The 20,606-nt window shown below is 46.8% G+C and overlaps 1 protein-coding gene across 7 annotated transcripts in view; it reads left to right on the top strand.

Annotated features, from left to right (window-relative positions):
• LOC130284611 (glucagon receptor-like) overlaps positions 1-20,606 on the top strand; it is a 129,858-nt gene that overhangs the window by 57,345 nt on the left and 51,907 nt on the right. For 6 of the 7 annotated variants that reach the window (XM_056535111.1, XM_056535108.1, XM_056535105.1 and 3 more), the window contains one exon: positions 20,398-20,458. In XM_056535111.1, the coding sequence (XP_056391086.1) occupies positions 20,402-20,458 (57 nt within the window). In that variant the 5' untranslated portion in view covers positions 20,398-20,401. Of the gene's footprint in view, positions 1-17,498; positions 17,642-20,397; positions 20,459-20,606 lie in introns of those variants that run through there. The other variant, XM_056535107.1, reaches the window with a different exon arrangement.

Consider the following 20,606-nt stretch of genomic DNA (forward strand, 5'->3'; position numbering starts at 1 on the left):
CTCTTTACCTGTATTACTGAAGTGTATGCACTGGTGTCTGGTAGCGCCTCCTACAGTACAGGGAGGTATTACATGTTCTGTACTCTTTACCTGTATTACTGAAGTGTATGCACTGACTGATGTCTGTTAGCGCCCCCTACAGTACAGGGAGGTATTACATGTTCTGTACTCTTTACCTGTGCCAGGGTTAGCTGCTCCTTTGGACACCAGGTGAGGGCGGCTCCATGTTACTTTTTTAGGACATTGCGTGTTCTGTACAGGACCCTGAAGAAGCTCCTGTCCTCTACATAGACAGTGATTACAGCTCCAGCAGCTCTTTCTTACTTTTATATGTAAGGATTTGCTTTATCTGTATTAGTTATCTACTTATTTTTGTTTAATCCTCCCTTTTTCCTATTTTTGGATGACATTTTGAGGCTTCAGAACCAATTATGTATATCTGTGCTGGAGATATTTTGATTAAACTTGGAACACATCTTTTTTTATATGTCAAATAAAAATATAGTAGAGTTTAGAGATGTTGCGATAGAGTAAAAAAGCAGAGCCCAAATTTTGCTAGATACCCTAATCTGGTTAGTCATGGGCTGAAGCTTATCATTGCTGGGGCTTTAGAAGACTGGGAAAGCTGGGTGGCATGCAATATGCATTCCACCAGGCTTTCCCAGTCTCCTGAAAAGCGTTGCTTTTCCTCACCTGCAAGGTTTAGACATGAAGACTGGGCAACGGTGAGTACTCGGCTTGTAGACCAGTGTTTCCCAACCAGTGTGCCTCCAGCTGTTGCAAAACTACAACTCCCAGCATGCCCGGACAGCTGTTGGATGTCCGGGCATGCTGGGCGTTGTAGTTTTGCAACAGCCTGGGGCACACTGGTTGGGAAACACTGTTGTAGACATATGAAGGGTACAGAACAGCCCTGCATATCACTCTTCACCACATCTCAGTTGTGTAGAGCTGTAATACAATTGTGAATTTTTTTTTTTTAAATCAACTAGTGCCAGAAAATTACTTCTTTTTAAAAATCTTCATTCTTCCAGTACTTATCAGCAGCTGTATGCTACAGAGGAAATTCTTTTCTTTTTGGATTTCTTTTCTGTCTGACCACAGTGCTCTCTGCTGACACCTCTGTCCATGTCAGGAACTGTCCAGAGCAGCATATGTTTGCTATGGGGATTTTCTCCTGCTCTGGACAGTTCCTGACATGGACAGAGATGTCATCAGAGAGCACTGTGGTCGTGACAAAAAAGAAATAAAAATGGAAAGAATTTCTTCTGCAGTATACAGCCAATAAGAAGTACTGGAAGGATTAAGATTTTTTAATAGAAGTAATTTACAAGTCTGTTTAACTTTCTGGCATCAGTTGATTTGAAAAAATAAAAAAAAAAGTTTTCCACCTGGATACTCCTTTAACCTGTTGGGGACGGAAGGAGTACAGGTACGCCCTCGTGTCCCGGTACTATATTTCCGATAACCTCTGATCGCTAGGCAATGCCTAGGAGGGTCCTGAGACCCCCCGCCCATAATTGCCGTGATTCGCCGGTCAATTCTAACCGGCGAATCACAGTTTTTCCAGGCTGATCGGGTCTCTCGTGAAAATAAGCGTGATCGGGACTGACCGACCAATAGCAGATTGGGGCGGGCGAACGAGGGTTAAACTAATCGATCCCCCCTTTGCCCGCATGTGGAAGTCCAGGGAGAGCGGGGAGGAGGAGATAACAGCAGGGGGGGCATCGTGGATAGCGGGGGGCAGTTTACCCGGCGACGGAGTCGGGCTGCTGAAGGGCCAGATGTTGCAGAACTACACCACCCAGCATGCCTGGACTGTCTGGGCATGCTGGGATTTGTAGTTTTGCAACATCTGTGTGGCCACAGTTTGGAGACCACTGTGCAGTGGTTTCCAAACTGTGGCTTTCCAGATGTTGCAAATCTACAACTCTCAGCATGCCCTGACAGTCCAGGAATGCTGGGAGTTGTAGTTCTGCAACATCTGGCCCTCCAGATGTTGCCGAACTACAACTACCAGTATGCCTGTACAGTCTAGGCATGCTAGGAGTTGTAGTTATGCAACAGCTGGAGGGGAACAGTTTGGAGATCATTGTATAGCAGTCTCCAAACTGTGGCCCTTCAGATGCTGCAAAACTACAACTCCTAGCATGCCCAGACTTTCCAGGGCCAGATGTTGCAAAACTACAACTCCCAGCATGCCAGGACTGTCTAAGCATGCTGAGAGTCAGTGCATGCGAGGAGTTGTAGTTTTACAAGAGCTGGAATCCCCCCCCCTCCCCCATGTTAATGTACAGGGTACCCTCACACGGGTGGGGGATTACAGTGAGTTTCCTGCAAGTTTGAGATGCGGCAAACTTTCTGCCGCAGCTCAAACTTGCTTTAAGCCCATGTGAATGTACCCTAAAAACACTACACTACACCAACACAAAATAATGAGTAAAACACTACATATACACACACCCTTACACAGTGACACCCCCAACCCCCCCCCCCCCCCAATCAAAAATAAAAACGTCACATATGGCACCGTTTTCTAAACGGAGCCTCCAGCTGTTGCAAAATAATTCCCTGTATTGCCGTACAGCCATTGACTGTTCAGGCAGGAACATCACTTCTCGGCCTTTTATCTATCTGTGCTTATCAGTTTCTTGCCAGTTGGGAGCTGGTTGGGATGGGTGCTGCATGGTAGGGGACAGGTGTTTCGGGGCGTTCCGGGGCTGGTTCTGAGGAATCAGCTCGACGGCTGCCCCGATGTGACCTGTTTCCTCCGGGTATCACTGTAGTATCCCGGTACAGGACTTGGTCCTGTCCCTGTCTAAAGTCCCCTCAGCCAGAGTCCCTTCATTCCCATAGGGCTCTCCCGCAGGGCTTGCCCCTGGTCGCCTCATATAAATTGTAAGTTGTTTAATATCTAAAGATAATAAAAATGTATAGGAAATATATGTATAGGACCGGGTAGGGTCACGTGATCTGTTATAATGGTTGTATAGATATTTAGGACCTTCCGGGTTCACGTGATATACAGTTGTAATGTGCTATTGTTCAAGGACCTTTCAGGGTCATATGATGTACCCAGAGTTCACTGGGTTCAGGACTTACAGGTTTGATGACCAATGAGCTTAGTCCAGCCCTTTATTGTATAAAGGGCTGTAGCCACTAAATTATCGCTCTTAGTTCCGGATTATCAAGTAAGCACAAATATCTCAGCAGAAATCTCAATTCCTCTAGGCCCAAAGCCTAAGAACCTGCAGCCACTAAACCATGAGTTGCAAAGCTCGATCTTTCAAATCCTGTGTGACTACTACCAGCTAAAATATTATAATTAGTAGCACAGTGGCCTGCATCAAAGCTCATTGCTTCAAAGTCCCAGCAAAGCCTGTGAGGAACCTGCATTCCGGTTACCTCTTAAGAGACTTTTATGTATGGAGATTGTTATTTCCCTGCCGTTTCTGGGACGGTTGGCTTGGCGGTAGGCCCATTAACACTAAGGAAACCGCACCCTGGCGTCATGCTATCTAAGGGTTAATACCACCAGACCCTGCACTTACATCACCGCAACACCCCAGACATCACAACTCTCCTGGTTCACCACATCGCCATGAGGTTGGGGGTGTAGAGCCGATGTACTTGTGCGCCTCGGGGAGTGGGGACCCTGAGGTGCCGAAACTCACTGCGTGTTATAGCTCACTGAGTGAACGCACTGCACCACACACTCTTCACCTTTGGCACTTACCCTTGATATCCTGGCCTTCTGGCTAGGATCAGGGCAATTTTTATAGATCCGGCCGGATGACCGGGCAGTATATCTGCACTCATCCACTTATTTATTATTTTTGTATGTCACTGTGCCACTTTACATGTTGTGTTTGTACACAGGATTGTCAGGATGCGGTAGCCCTTCTGGGTGTGCCTCCTGGTCTAGGGGAGGTGTGTGTGTGTGGCCTTTTGGTTCCTCACCTCCCTGCAACCCCTGGGCATCTTGGCTTTGGTCAAGATGCCATAAGTATACGGCTCCTCGGCTGATACCTTGGTTAACGCCTAGGTTAAAGCCATAGGATAATGGATTGTGGAGAGAAAAAGGGAGGCCCTTAGGTCCGGCGCTGCTTGGTCCACAAAGGTTCAGTCGAAATGGTGATGGAGGTTAAAAGTGGTTTATTTAAAATTACTAAATAAAACAATTTTCCAAATGCATGCGAGCAATGCATTTGGAAAATTGTTTTATTTAGTAATTTTAAATAAACCACTTTTAACCTCCATCACCATTTCAACTGAACCTTTGTGGACCAAGCAGCGCCGGACCTAAGGGCCTCCCTTTTTCTCTCCACAATCCATTATCCTACGGGTTCCTGCATAGGATACCAGTCAAGGCACCTCGGCTGCAGCACGGACACTTCCAACACCCCTGGAAACGGGGAGATACGCATAACCCTCAAGAGGGTCACCAGGTGAGAGTTTACCCTGCCAGGGTTTCTAACTGGGGCCCGTTGTTTTTACGGTATCACACGAGGCGCTGTCCTCTCTCCACTTTTTTCTCTCTCTCTACTCTAGGTTAAAGCCAGGTGCATTTGCAAAAGGGGCATCGAACCTGGATCCTTGCAGGTGCCTTTTTGTCCCGGAGGTGAAGGATAGGTTTGTTGGGGGCCTCTCTCCTGTTGGAGAAGGGCTTAGCGATAGACTGCATCCTTTGTGCACGTTTTGTATTTAGTGTGACATGTTTGCACTTTTTCTTGCACTTTGGGTGATAGAGAGCAATTGACTGTTCAGGCATGCTGGGAGTTTTGCAACAGCTGGAGGCACCCTGTTTGGGAAATAATGCTGTAGGGTATTTTTGGTATCAAAGGCAAGTGTAACACTTTCATTTGGGTCCTTCCCTATGTAAATCCCTAATTTAGGCCTCCAATGCCCGAGTACTGAAATACCCATTATGTGGATGCAAAACGCTCTGCAGGCGCACCACAGGGCTCCGGATTGAGAGGGAGCCATGTACATTTTGAGGCCTGAATTGGTGATTTGCACAGGGGTGGCTGAGAGTTACAGCGATTCTGATATAAACGCAAAAAAGGAACCACCCACATGTGACCCTATTTTGGAAACTACACCCCTCAAGAATCGTAATAAGGGGCATAGTGAGCCTTAACACCCCACATGTGATTGACGAGTTGTCGTTAAAGTTGGATGCAAAAATAAAAAATTGGATTTTTTTTCACTAAAATGGGTGTTACCCCAAATTTTTCATTTTCACAAGGGGCAATAGGAGAGAAATCCCCCCCAAATTTATAACCCCATTTCTTCTAAGATGTAAAATGCTCTGCGGGCACACTACAATGCTCAGAAGGCAAGGAGCAAAATAGTTTTTGAGAGAGAATTAAAGGCCATGTGGAATTGAAGGCCATGTGCATGTACAAAGCCCCCATGCTGCCAGGACAGCACCCCCCCCCCCACATGTGACCCCATTTCGGAAACTACACCCCTCACGGAATGTAATAAGGCACGTAGTGAGCATTTACACCCCACAGATTTTTTTGAACACTCGTCCGTAAAAATGAAAAATTCAATTTTTCATTTGCACAGCCCACTGTTCCAAAGATCTGTCAAATGCCAGTGGGTTGTAAATGCTCACTCCACCCCTTAGTTTGTTCTGTGAGGGGTGCAGATGCCGAAATGGGGTCCCATGTGGGGGGGGGGGTCCACTGTTCTGGCACCACGGGGGCTTTGTAAACGCACATGGCCCCTGACTTCAATTCCAACCAAATTCTCTCTCCAATTGCGCTCCTTCTCTTCTGAGCATTGTAGTGCGCCAGCAGAGCACTTTATATCCACATGTGGGGTATTTCTAATCTCGGAAGAAATGGGGTTACAAATTTTGGGGGGCTTTTTCTCCTATTATCCCTTGTGAAAATGAAAAATTTGGGGTAAAACCGGCATTTTAGTGGGAAAAAAATTAAAGTTAAAGGACATCTGCAGCGTTACAAACACTTATCCCCTATCCTCAAGATAGGGGATAAGTGTTTGATCGCAGGGGGTCCAAACGCTGGGGCCCCCGGCGATCTCCTGTATGGGGCCGCGGCTCTCCCGTGCAGGGGGCGTGCCAGCTGCAGCATGACGTTGCGTCCGGCACACCTCCCCCATACATCTCTATGGGAGAGGCGGGGAGGCAGCATTCGTGCCTCCCCGCATCCCCCATAGAACTGTATGGGAACGGGGAGGAGACGGGGCGTCATCGTCGACCTCTAGGTCAACGCTACGTGCCTTAGCGCTCACCATGAGTGCTTATGGCGGCGCCCCGTTAGGGAGATCGTGGGGCTTCCTTAATGTGACATGCCCCCAAAAAACAATTTCAGCAAAATTCGCTCTAAAAAAGCCCGATATCGCTCCTTCCCTTCTGAGCCCTCTAGTGCACCCACAAAGCACTTCACATCCACATTTGAGGTATTTCCTTACTCAAGAGAAATGGGGTACAAATTTTGGGGGGCATTTTTTCCTGTTTTACCTAGTGAAAATGAAATATTTTGGGTAACTCCAGCAGCTTAGTGGAAAAAAATCACATTATTAATTTTCATGAAAGTTTGTCAATCACCTGTGGGGTGTTAAGGCTCACTGCACCCCTTGTTACATTCCTTGAGGGGTGTAGTTTCCCAAATAGTCTGCCATGTGGGGGGTTTTGCTGTTCTGGCCCCATAGGGGCTTCCTAAATGTGACATACCCCCAAAAAAACATTTTAGCAAAATTCGCTCTCCAAAATCCCATTGCCGCTCTTTCCCTTCTGAGCCCTCTAGTGCGCTCGCAAAGCGCTTCACATCCACATAAGAGGTATTTCCTTACTCAAGAGGAATTGGTTTACAAATTTTGGTGGTCTTTTTCACCTTTGTTTTTTTTTTTTCAATTTTCCTTTTTATTTATATTTTCAATCATAGTTACAGTGAACAATCAAAGACATAAGGAGAGATCAAGACAAACAATGACCCTTGCAACCCAACAAAACAACAACAACAAAAAAAAGGGGAAAAACTCTCCTCCCACCCATCCTACTCCTCCCCTGTCATCTTCCCATATTCCTCAGAGTCCTGGAATTGTACCCAGTCCCTTCAAGTACAATAAAACTCTGCATCCGTACAATGTCAAACAGATCTTAGGGCTTCCATTAACATTATCTCATACATTTTTGCAAACCACATTTGTGGTGTCCCAGTACAGCTATATTGTGTCAAGGTATTGTAGGCCCTGTCAGATTGAGACCTCCAGTGTCCTGGGGGCTCCCCTGCACATTTCTAATGTGTATTTGCACTGTTATAACTTAATAATCTGTTATAAGGTATCTGTAGCTTTAAGTATGTTACCTAGCAACCTCATGTTCAGTCAGGGTATGTGAGAGTGGAGGACTGAGGGCTAGACTAAACTTTTGCGTAAGGTATTATGTTATTACTTGTATGTAACTTTATTGTTAATCCTAAGGGGGAGACAGACAACTCTATGGTCCACAGCTGCCTGGCCAATGGGCTTTAGTTTAGCCTTCCCTCATAAGGGGTGGTATTTCCTGTGTAGTTCAGTTCAGGGTCTGCAGTCAAGTGCAGTTCAGTGGGGTTCTGGTGTGGAGTTCAGAGGTGGAGTTCAGGGGTCAGGAGTTCTGGAGAGTTCAGCAGTTCAAGTGTGGAGAGAAGCTGAGTGGAGTGGAGTGCAAGAGTTCAAGAGAGAAGTTGAGTTCAGAGTACAGAGTGGAGAAATATTAAGCCTTTACTTCAGCCTTGATCAGAGAATTCCTAAAGGACAATTCATTATCTTCCGGCGAAAAGTCACAAATCTACCGACACTTCAGTAAATTACTTTAATCTCAAGCCTAATATAGCGCAGAGCTAAAACTCCTAGTCCGGCCGTAAGAGCCAAGCATATATGCTATATCAAGTCCAGGCACTGCAAGCTGTGTGGTCCCCTAGAGACTGTCTGTTAACCCTTTGGGAGAAATTGGTTGAGCGCTGTGAAGATTGTACCACCTATCTTCAAGTTAGTAAAGCCTCCGTTAAACTACAACCTAGTGTGGAGTCAATTCTTTCCTTGCTAGCCTATGGGGAGACGGAGTTCCCCGGACCTGTAATACCCCGGGAGATACCAAGACTACAGTGGCGTCACGTGACATTAAGGGTTAATACCATCCGACCCTGGGTTAATACCCCCAAGAACCATGTAGCTAACCCCAGCGTAGCGGTGGCTGCGGACCTCACCCGTGGCCACCACACATTGTTATGCTCAGGGCCCTTTCTTGTTTCCACAACGATGGAATACAATTCCTCGCAGACATTACTAAAAAACTCAACAGAGAATTTCTGTTTCGCTTTAAGGGCATCTCGTTATGTTGCAACAAGAAAAAAGCCGGTGAAAATGGAATTTCAATACCAATAGCTCCTTATTTGGGGACAGGACCAAAAAATATGTAAAATGGTTCCCTCATCTTGCCCACATCTCCAACATTTCACCTCCTGATCCATTCGGCCAGCAATACCAAATGACCTGGGGGCCCTGTACCAACGCCTCAATATTTTATAGTTTGCCTCCTGTAGGCGCACATTTACCGAAGAGCCATGTACAAGAGAAAAAATCCTACCCCATTGCTCATCAGATAATTGCAACTCCAGATCTCTTTCCCATTTGATGACATACGAAGGGGGCTCCTCTCCTATTCCTTCTAACCAAATCTGATAAATCTTAGAGAGAACATGTGATATATGCTCCCTAGAATTACAAATTTCCTTCAGTTTTGTGCACTCTTTCGCGTAATGAGAGGGTAGAGGTATTCGACTGAGAAAATGTTTCAATTGAAGATTTCTCCAAAAATCCAAAAGGGACTATATGCGTCGTACCATCCTCTATCTCCAATACCTCCTGGTCCTCTCCTGCCCTCAAGTGACGCACCCGGAACCTTCCCTTCTCCACCCATCCTCGAAAAACCGGATCATATATGCCAGGGGGGAAAGCTGAATTGCCAATTATAGGCGTCATCGGTGAATTTTTAGGTAATAAACTCTTCCTTACATAAGAATCGTCACAGACTGACAAATTGGCACCAATTATCGGACGCTCTCTCAATTCCCTCATCTCTAAAGTGGACACCCAAAGCAAACAGTTCAACAGAATAGATGTTATAGCTTGTTCTATCGATATCCAGAGTTTAGTTTTCTTATGGCAGCACCAGTCAACCACTCGAGACAAGTGAGCAGCTATATAGTACCCTCTAATCTCGGGAAGACCCACACCTCCATTCTCTTTTAACCGGCACAGTGTTGCTTTCTTTAATTTACACACAGTTCATACATTGGTTTTAACAATAATAGATAGTCCAGGACGTTGACCCTAATCCAGAAATGGAGTAGAGCACTGGTTAACCCTCCGAGTGTAAAGAAAAAAAATAAAAATAAACATGTCAGTACGCCCACAGCGTCCTGTAACCCGCAGATAACAGAATATACACAGAAACCTTCACTAAGTCTAAGTGGATATATTTCCACTTGGTTTTTGCATTTTTTCTGGCGTATTTTCGGCGTTTTTGCCTTTGTGTAGAAAATGCATTTTTGGCCCCTTTGGCGTTTTTTTAAGAAAAAAAAAAAAAGGAGCAGATGTCTCTAAAGGTAACAGTTCTGTATACCAATAATAGTATCTGTGAAGAGTTGCGATGTTTATGCTGGATGTTAACTTTTGTAACACCCACCGTAAACATCGCAACTCTGCACAGATACTGTTATTGCCACACAGAACCTTTAGAGACATCTGCTCGTTTACAAAGTTATACAGTAACTTTAGTACTTTCCATCAAAGGGTGCGTTCACACTGAGCAAATCAGGAGGAATTCACGCTGAAAAATTTACGTGCGGAAAAAAGAATTTTCTTTTTGCTCGAAATTCGCGCGGAATCCGTGCGAAATTACACGCGGAATTGTGCGCACAATTGCCCGTGGGAAAGGGAGTTGAAAGAAGTGAAGGGTTTTTCAGCCATTTCTGCGAGAATTCCTCGCAAAGTCTGCGCAAATTCCATGCAAATTCCGCGCAAAAAACGATGTCGGGCGGAATTTTTTTTTTTACCATTGACTTCTATTGATTTCTGCTAGTGGATTCCGCTTGAAGAATGGACATGCTCTTTCTTCAAGCGGAACGGAATTCAGCGTTGGAATCAGGTTTTTGATAAAAAAAAAAAAACAGATTCCTCAAAACCTGACAAAACTGTATCAAAACGTGTGTGTACAAATATTTTCGGTTGAAAAATGATGTCCGGTTGCATCAGTTTTTTAAGAAAAAAAAACGTATACGTTTTTAACTTTTCATTCCATTATGAATAAAGTTTCACTTGTTTAATTGAAATTCCAAGAAGAAAAACTGTGCAAAGTCAAAAACCGTATGGTGAAAACTGTATGGAACCGTACGCACATACAGTCTGTATGGTTCCCATATACTGGTGCCAGAAAGTTAAACTGATTTGTAAACTACTTCTATTAAAAAAAATCTTAATCCTTCTAGTACTTATTAGCTGCTGAATACTACAGAGGAAAATCTTTTCTTTTTTGAACACAGTGCTCTCTGCTGACATCTCTGTCCATTTTAGGAACTGTCCAGAACAGCATATGTTTTCTATGGGGATTTTCTCCTAATCTGGACAGTTCCTAAAATGGACAGAGGTGTCAGCAGAGAGCACTGTGGTCATGATGTCAGCAGAGAGCTCTGTGTTCCAAAAAGAAAAGAATTTCCTCTGTAGTATTCAGCAACTAATAAGTACTGGAAGGATTAAGATTTGGTGGATAAGCATTCTCTTAATTCACCCACTATGAGGGTGCATTCACACCACGTTTTTGCAATACCGTTCCCGTATCAGGTTTTTTATGAAAAACGGATTCCTCAAAACCTGACTAAACTGTATCAAAACTTGTGTACAAATTTTAACCCATATACGGTTAAAAACCGTATACGGTTTGAAAAATGGCGTCCGGTTGCATCAGTTTTTTAAGAAAAAAACATATGTTTTTAACTTTTCACTCCATTTGGAATAAAGTTTCATTTGTTTGATTGAAATTCCAAGAAAAAAAAATGTGCAAGTAAAAAACCGTATGGTGAAAACCGGATGGAACCGTACGCACATATATATTAAAAAAACGTATATGGTTTAATACAGTTTTCCACCCGGACCAAAAAACGTGGAAGACTATGATTTTGGGTACAGGTAAAAAAAAAAACAGACATAACCGTATATGATGCAAAACGGATTAAACCGGATGATGTGTTTGACATACGGTTTACAATGTTAAGTCAATGCATACAGTTTTCTATACAATTCCATACGTTTTTTTTAACTTGAAACCGTATACGGGAACTGTATAGCAAAAACGTGGTGTTCATGCACCCTGAGACTGCTGAGGATATGGTATTGCTGAGCTTGGCTATCTACTGCAGTCCCATGATGAGGGAATGGCGTGGCAGCACACGTGCCTGACCACTGCTCGATGGAAACAAGAGACCTCCATTGTTGAGATCGGTGAGGTTCCCAATGGTAGGGTTCCCATCGATCAGATACTTACCTATGGCACGCGAGGACACCTCTGCTGGCATGTGAGCCATAGGTTTGCCATCATATAAGTCAAATAGAACAGAATAGAAAAACCCAGCATTCACCCGCTCTGGAGAATCTCTTTAAGCTTTATTAAACTTCTTGGCAATGCAGATTAAATCAGACATTCAGGGACTTTATTGGGCCGCATGTCAGTTTTAATCTGCGTTGCCAAGAATTTTAATAAAGCTTAAAGAGATTCTCCAGAGCGGGTGAATGCTGTGTTTTCTATTCTGTTCTATTTGGATCTGTAGTTTTTATATACACTGGAGTGAGGGGTTGTGTCATAGCGCTGTCCATACTGCATGGTGTGAATAGAACCCTCCTGCTTATGCAGTGCCAGCACCTGCTTTTCTATCGCTAGCACCATTTCTACAACTTTCTGGCTGCAGCATCGCATGTCGCAGGGCTTTTCGTCACGGAGTGACACGGCCAGCCCAACCGATGAGGAGGTGTCGGCGCTTACTCTCCTGGAGGCGAGTTATTTAAACTTTATTTGTGTCTTCTCGTGTTAGAGATTTATCCCTTCACTCATGTCCCTTGTTCTCTGTATTCTTGTGACCTGACATTTGATTTCTGACCATTGCTTGTGACCTGTGATACCTGACCTTTGCTTGTGACCTGACCTCTGATTTCTGACCTTTGCTTGTACCTGTGATTCCTGACCTCTGCTTCTGACCTGACCTGTGATTTCTGACCTTTGCTTGTGACCTGTGATACCTGACCTTTGCTTGTGACCTGACCTCTGATTTCTGACCTTTGCTTGTACCTGTGATTCCTGACCTCTGCTTCTGACCTGACCTGTGTGTCACGATTCGGCTTACGGGTTGTGGATCCGCTGTGTCAGCGAGGGATTGGCGTGGACCGTGCTAGTGGACCGGTTCTAAGAGGCTACTGGATTTCACCAGAGCCCGCCGCAAAGCGGGATGGTCTTGCTGCGGCAGTAGCAACCAGGTCGTATCCACTAGCAACGGCTCAACCTCGCTGACTGCTGAGAAGGCGTGGGACAGAAGGACTAGGCAGAGGCAAGGTCAGACGTAGCAGAAGGTCGGGGGCAGGCGGCAAGGTTCGTAGTCAGGATGGATAGCAGAAGTTCAGGTAACACAGGCTTTGGACACACTAAACGCTTTCACTGGCACAAGGCAACAAGATCCGGCAAGGGAGTGCAGGGGTAGAGAGCAGATATAGTCTGGGAGCAGGTGGGAGCCAATTAAGCTAATTGGGCCAGGCACCAATCATTGGTGCACTGGCCCTTTAAGTCTCAGAGAGCTGGCACGCGCGCGCCCTAGAGAGCGGAGCCGCGCGCGCCAGCACATGACAGCAGGGGACCGGGACGGGTAAGTGACCTGGGATGCGATTCACGAGCGGGCGCGTCCCGCTGTGCGAATCGCATCCCCGACGGCCATGACAGTGCAGCGCTCCCGGTCAGCGGGACTGACCGGGGCGCTGCAGGGAGAAAGACGCCGTGAGCGCTCCAGGGAGGAGCGGGGACCCGGAGCGCTAGGCGTAACAGTACCCCCCCCCTTAGGTCTCCCCTTTTTTTTGTCCGGTAACTGCCTCCCCTGGGATGAGGACACCGGGAAAGAATGGAGGGTTTCCTCAACGGCAGGCAGTACAGCAGGAGTTGGAATGGGGAGGGAGGGCAGAGGGTGAAGCTTGGCACGGGGCAGGGAGACACAAGGACGGGAGCCATGAGGAGGCACTGAGGCTTGCCTGACGGGACTGGGCGGGGGGGAGAGGCACTTCCTATGGCAGGCAGAGTCCCAGTTCTTGATCTCCCCGGTGGTCCAATCAAGGGTGGGAGAATGAAGCCGGAGCCATGGCAGACCGAGGAGGACCTCAGAGGTACAGTTGGGGAGAACGAAGAGCTCAATCCTTTCGTGGTGGGGTCCAATACACATCAGGAGGGGTTCTGTGCGGTAACGCACGGTGCAATCCAGTCTGACTCCATTGACCGCGGAAATGTAGAGTGGCTTGACGAGACGGGTCACCGGGATGCGGAATTTATTCACAAAAGACTCCAAAATAAAATTCCCAGAGGCACCAGAGTCCAAGCAGGCCATGGCTGAGAGGGAGGAGTTGGCTGAAGGAGAAATCCGCACGGGCACCGTGAGACGTGGAGAAGCAGACTTAGAACCAAGAGACGCCACACCCACGTGAGCTGGGTGCGTGCGTGCGTTTCCCAGACGTGGAGGACGGATAGGGCAATCCACCAAGAAATGCTCGGTACTGGCACAGTAAAGACAGAGATTTTCTTCCCTACGGCGATTCCTCTCTTCCTGGGTCAGGCGAGACCGATCCACTTGCATGGCCTCCTCGGCGGGAGGCCCAGGCGTAGATTGCAACGGATACTGTGGGAGAGGTGCCCAGAGATCTAAGTCTTTTTCCTGGCGGAGCTCTTGGTGTCGCTCAGAAAAACGCATGTCAATGCGGGTAGCCAAATGGATGAGTTCTTGGAGGTTGGCAGGAATCTCTCGTGCGGCCAGCACATCCTTGATGCGACTGGATAGGCCTTTTTTAAAGGTCGCGCAGAGAGCCTCGTTATTCCATGATAACTCGGAAGCAAGAGTACGAAATTGGATGGCGTACTCGCCCACTGAAGAATTACCCTGGACCAGGTTCAACAGGGCAGTCTCGGCAGAAGAAGCTCGGGCTGGTTCCTCGAAGACACTCCGGACTTCAGCGAAGAAGGACTGGACTGTGGCTGTGGCAGGATCATTGCGGTCCCAGAGCGGTGTGGCCCAAGACAAGGCCTTTCCTGAAAGAAGGCTTACTACGAACGCCACCTTAGACCGTTCTGTAGGAAACAAGTCCGACAACATCTCCATATGCAGGGAACACTGAGACAAAAATCCACGGCAGAGTCTGGAGTCCCCATCAAATTTGTCCGGCAGGGACAAGCGGAGGCTAGGAGCGGCCACTCGCTGCGGAGGAGGTGCAGGAGCTGGCGGAGGAGATGGTTGCTGCTGTAGCAGAGGCAGAAGTTGCTGTAACATGGCGGTCAACTGCGACAGCTGCTGTCCTTGTTGGGCAATCTGCTGCGATTGCTGAGCGACCACCGTGGGAAGGTCAGCGAGACTTGGCAGCGGCACCTCAGCGGGATCCATGCCCGGATCTACTGTCACGATTCGGCTTACGGGTTGTGGATCCGCTGTGTCAGCGAGGGATTGGCGTGGACCGTGCTAGTGGACCGGTTCTAAGAGGCTACTGGATTTCACCAGAGCCCACCGCAAAGCGGGATGGTCTTGCTGCGGCAGTAGCAACCAGGTCGTATCCACTAGCAACGGCTCAACCTCGCTGACTGCTGAGAAGGCGTGGGACAGAAGGACTAGGCAGAGGCAAGGTCAGACGTAGCAGAAGGTCGGGGGCAGGCGGCAAGGTTCGTAGTCAGGATGGATAGCAGAAGTTCAGGTAACACAGGCTTTGGACACACTAAACGCTTTCACTGGCACAAGGCAACAAGATCCGGCAAGGGAGTGCAGGGGCAGAGAGCAGATATAGTCTGGGAGCAGGTGGGAGCCAATTAAGCTAATTGGGCCAGGCACCAATCATTGGTGCACTGGCCCTTTAAGTCTCAGAGAGCTGGCGCGCGCGCGCCCTAGAGAGCGGAGCCGCGCGCGCCAGCACATGACAGCAGGGGACCGGGACGGGTAAGTGACCTGGGATGCGATTCGCGAGCGGGCGCGTCCCGCTGTGCGAATCGCATCCCCGACGGCCATGACAGTGCAGCGCTCCCGGTCAGCGGGACTGACCGGGGCGCTGCAGGGAGAAAGACGCCGTGAGCGCTCCGGGGAGGAGCGGGGACCCGGAGCGCTAGGCGTAACACTGTGATTTCTGACCTTTGCTTATACCTGTGATTCCTGACCTCTGCTTCTGACCTGACCTGTGATTTCTGACCTTTGCTTGTGACCTGTGATACCTGACCTTTGCTTGTGACCTGACCTCTGATTTCTGACCTTTGCTTGTACCTGTGATTCCTGACCTCTGCTTCTGACCTGACCTGCGATTTCTGACCTTTGCTTGTGACCTGTGATACCTGACCTTTGCTTGTGACCTGACCTCTGATTTCTGACCTTTGCTTGTACCTGTGATTCCTGACCTCTGCTTCTGACCTGACCTGTGATTTCTGACCTTTGCTTATACCTGTGATTCCTGACCTCTGCTTCTGACCTGACCTGTGAGTTCTGACCTTTGCTTGTGACCTGTGATTCCTGACCTCTGCTTATGACCTGACTAGCTCTTTGTCTACTGACTTTGTACATCACTACTCTCTTGCTTTGTCCCAGTGATTGTCCCGACTCCGCCTTTGCTTTGTGATTTTGTACTTTGCTGCCCTCTTAATTTCTGACTTCCGGTCTGTCCCTGATAACCCCTAAGTTTACTGAAATGGTACGATTTCACCCGGTTGTTGCTAACTGGTCCAGTGCAGGGACCATCGCCATGTTGGGTGCCGCCGTTTAGTACAGATCGCCCAAGCAGGAAGGGACACAGTGGTTGGGGCCAGATTGCACTGCGCCCTGCTAGGACATGACACTTCCCTCATTGTTTTTACTTTAACTTTTTCGGGTTTGGGTGCTCAGTCTCTGTATGGTTGGCTATCACTGACCTATCCTTTGAAATAATCTTGGGATAACCCCCTTTTAAGACGCATGTATTATTTGGGAATTATAGTGCAGTATTGTGTGGGCTGATTACCATCATTCTGGCCTGGGGCAGGGTATGTTGAAACTAAGGTTAGGTTCAGACTACGGAATCCTGAATTCCGAGTGCGGCCAGCGCTGACTGAATCAGTCGGCGCTAGGACCGCGCGGACACTGTAGTCTCCAATAGACTGCAATGTGTTCCGCGCGGATTTCCGCCTGAAGAAAGAGCAACATCATTCTTCAGGTGGAAATTTTCCAAGCGGATTTTCCGTTCACAAATTCCGCTTCACAAATTCCGAAGTGTGAATTTGTGAACAGAAAACCATTCACTACACTATACATTTTAGCAAGCGGAATTTCCGCCTGCAATTTCAAAGCAGAATTGCAGGCGGAAATTCCGTAGTCTGAACCTAGCCTAAAAGTGCAGTCCTGTAGTGCCGAAACGCATGTGATTATGCGGACTGCCTGACGTCCCACCCCTGAAGTCCAATTCAAGTCTATGGAACAGGATGACTCCGGGTGTGTGTTTGGGCAGTAAAATAGGGCCCCACTAACCTTAATCCAGCACGGCCCATAATACTATTTACGAAATCAGTGTTTCCTAACTAGTGTGGCTCCAGCTGTTGCAAAACTACAACTTCCAGCATGCCCGGACAGCCGAAGTATTGATATTATTTTATACAGTGGTGTCTATAGGGTCCTTGTAAGACTATTTCCTTGGTAACATACTTAAAGTTTTTCAAGGCAAAACTACTGTTTGGCACCACGTTGAGATCTTATTCACAGCTAGAAAGTCTTTATTTTTAAGGGCAAGATGTCAGGTACACAAAGTACAGAACAGAATGTTCTAGAAAAAAAATGTAACCAATATAGGGAAAGATTTACCAAAATCTGTGTAGAGGAAGAGCGGTGCAGTTGCCCATAGGAACCAATCAAATCGCTTCTTTCATTCTTAAAGAGGCATCTGAGAAATGAAAGCAGCAAGTCACATGGTCTCCAGGGAGTGTAGCTGTGCTGCAGTGGGTGGGTAGATAGTAGAGTGGGAGGGATTTGCTAAAGTCCACCCACTGCAGCATAGACACGCCCCCTGGAGCCCATATGATTTATGACATATTGGGGGAGATTTATCAAAACATACAGAGGAAAAATTGCCCAGTTGCCCATAACAACCAATCAGATCGCTTCTTTCATTTTTAACAAGGCCTCTGCAAAATGAAAGAAGCGATCTGATTGGTTGCTATGGGCAACTGGGCAACGTTTCCTCTGCACAGGCTTTGATAAATCTCCCCCATTGTCTCTGGCTCTATGGAATGCTGGGAAAGGTCAGAGACAACTGTAAAATAAGAAGAATTGCTCTCTAGCACTTCCGGGTGTGGGTCCTGTGCATGAAAAAGGCGACAAAGCGGAGCATTGAGGTAATAAAAGTAAATTACACCATATTATAACTTGGCATCAGGGGCTCAAATGCTCAAAAAAAAAAATCCTGGAATACCCCTTTAAGGAAAGTGATGGTCTACAGATCCCTGGTAATGATATATAGATATAATTACTAGGCCATGTGGGGGATTTTATAAGCATTACCATTTTTAATTCAGATCTGTCACAAATATGCAGCAAACACCACACACATTACCTGCAGATTTTGTTTGAAATTAACAGTAGAACCCGTTAAAATCAAACACAAATACCAGAACTTAAAGGAAAAAAATTAAAATAATGCTTCTTGTTAGGATTCGGCAGGCTGGATGTGGATCCACTGTGTCAGCGAGGGATTGGCGTGGACCGTGTCGGTGGACCGGTTCTAGGGTTGCTACTGGTGTTCACCAGAGCCCGCCGCAAAGCGGGATGGTCTTACTGCGGCGGTAGCAACCAGGTCGTATCCACCGGCAACGGCTCAACCTCGCTGACTGCTGAGAAGGCGTGGGACAGAAGGACTAGACAGAGGCAAGGTCAGACGTAGCAGAAGGTCGGGGCAGGCGGCAAGGTTCGTAGTCATTGAGGAAAGCAGAAGATCTGGAACACAGGCTTTGGACAACACTAAACGCTTTCACTGGCACAAGGCAACAAGATCCGGCAAGGAAGTGCAGGGGAAGTGAGGTTATATAGACAGGGAGCAGGTGGAAGCTAATTAGGCTGATTGGGCCAGGCACCAATCACTGGTGCACTGGCCCTTTAAATCTTAGAGAGCTGGCGCGCGCGCCCTAACGAGCGGAGCCGCGCGCGCCAGGACGTGACAGCCGGGGACCGGGACAGGTGAGTGACTTGGGACGCGATTTGCGAGCGGGCGTGTCCCGCTATGCGAATCACATCCCCGCCGGCAATGTCAGTGCAGCGCTCCCGGTCAGCGGGTCTGACCGGGGCGCTGCAGAGAGAGGAACGCCGCGAGCACTCCGGGGAGGAGCAGGGACCCGAAGCGCTCGGCGTAACACTTCTCTATGTTACTCACTAGGTCATAGAGATGCTTTTAGTGTCTTTTTATGTGTCTAGCTTCTGTATTTGGCTCCCAAATTCTTCTGATCTGCTTCTCCCTCATTCTGACATCCACTGCTCAGAAAGGCCTGCTGAGCCTGCCCTCACTCACCTTGCATTCACTTTCTTCCTGAGTCTGCTGTGCTGTGCTGGGTCCCTTCATCCAATCACTGCAGGCTGCTCTGTAACCCCTTCCTCTCTATTTTCATGCAGCAGTCTGATAAGCTAGTCCCGCAATCACTTCCTGGACTTTGTCTCTGCCTGTGCTTCAACTGGGACAAAAATGATCCTGCAGCTGGACAGGATTATGTTGTGGGTGTTATGGGGACCCCTAGTGGTGTTTTTTATTTTATTTTATTTTTTTTAAGGCATGATTTATATAAAAAGGAGATACACTTCATAAAAAAATGTATTAGGAAGGTTAATGTTTTGCCGGGATATACAACATATAGCATTTTTAAATCTGACAGAGCCCATTTAATGAGCGTGCCAGTGGAATAGATTATTCCCCCCCAGGCCACAGCATGGGGGCAGCATAGTACTTCCTGAAGTTATATCCTTCCTCGACACTGCCACCCTAGGCACAGGCCTACAGCTGTTTAATAGCATAGTTCTGTGGCCTACTAAACTGAGGCTGGGTAAAAGATAAGAGATGTTCTGCTGCTAACTAGTTAGTTGATGGGTTAATGCTCTGGAGCTCTATAATGTGGTTAAAGGGGTACGCCGGTGAAAAACATATATATATATTTTTTTTTAATCAACTGGTGGCAGAAAGTTAAACAAATTTGTAAATTACTTCTATATAAAAATCTTAATTCTTCCAGTACTTATTACCTGCTGTATGCTCCACAGGAAGTTATTTTCTTTTTTAAATTTCTTTCCAGTCTGACCACAGTGCTCTCTGCTGACACCTCTGTCCATGTCAGGAACTGTTCAGAGCAGGAACAAATCCCCATACCAATCCTCTCCCGCTCTTGACAGTTCCTGATACGGACAGATGTGTCACCAGAGTGCACTGTGGTCAGACAGAAAATAAATTTAAAGAGAAAAGAACTTCCTGTGGAGCATACAGCATCTGATAACTACTGGAAGGATTAAGATTTTTAAATAGAAGTAATTTACGAATCTGTTTAATGTTCTGGCACCAGGAGGACCCCTTTAAGGGTTACCCAGGAAAAAAAACTTTTATTTATATATATATATATATATATATATATATATATATATATATATATCTCAACTGGCTCCAGAAAGTTAAACAGATTTGTAAATTAATTCTATTAAAAAATCTTAATCCTTTCAGTACTTATGAGCTGTTGAACTTGAGTTATTCTTTTCTTTCTAAGTGCTCTCTCATGACACGCGTCTCGGGAACTGTCCAGAGTAGAAGCAAATCCCCATAGCAAACCTCTTCTACTATGTGCAGTTCCCGAGACAAGCAGAGATGTCAGCAGAGAGCACTGTTGGCAGACAGATAAGAACAACTCAACTTCAGCAGCTGATAATTCTTGGAAGGATTTAGATTTTTTAATAGAAGTAATTTACAAATCTGTGAGCCAGTTGATATAAAAAAAAAAGTTTTTTCCTGGAATACCCCTTTAAGTGCAGCAGCAATTTATGTTCCAAGCAATGCTCTGCGGGTCTAATTTTTCTTGACATTGGAAAGATGGCTGACGCTGTTTTGTCTCTTTTGACCCCGCAGCTGGATGAGACCCTCGCCTCTGCTGTCCTTCCTCAGCCTCTGCGCCCTCTGTCATTCGCAGGTAAGAGTCATTTTACTCTTTAACAGTGTTCCGGTCTGCCACAATGATTTCCCTGGGGCCCTTCATCGTAATATCTCAGACCATTAGATCCGGGGCAGGATGACACATATAACATTCAATGTTCTTATTTCTACCCAGATGATGTGCA

The sequence above is a fragment of the Hyla sarda genome, chromosome 8 (genome assembly GCF_029499605.1).
Source record: "Hyla sarda isolate aHylSar1 chromosome 8, aHylSar1.hap1, whole genome shotgun sequence".
NCBI classification, from domain to species: domain Eukaryota; kingdom Metazoa; phylum Chordata; class Amphibia; order Anura; family Hylidae; genus Hyla; species Hyla sarda.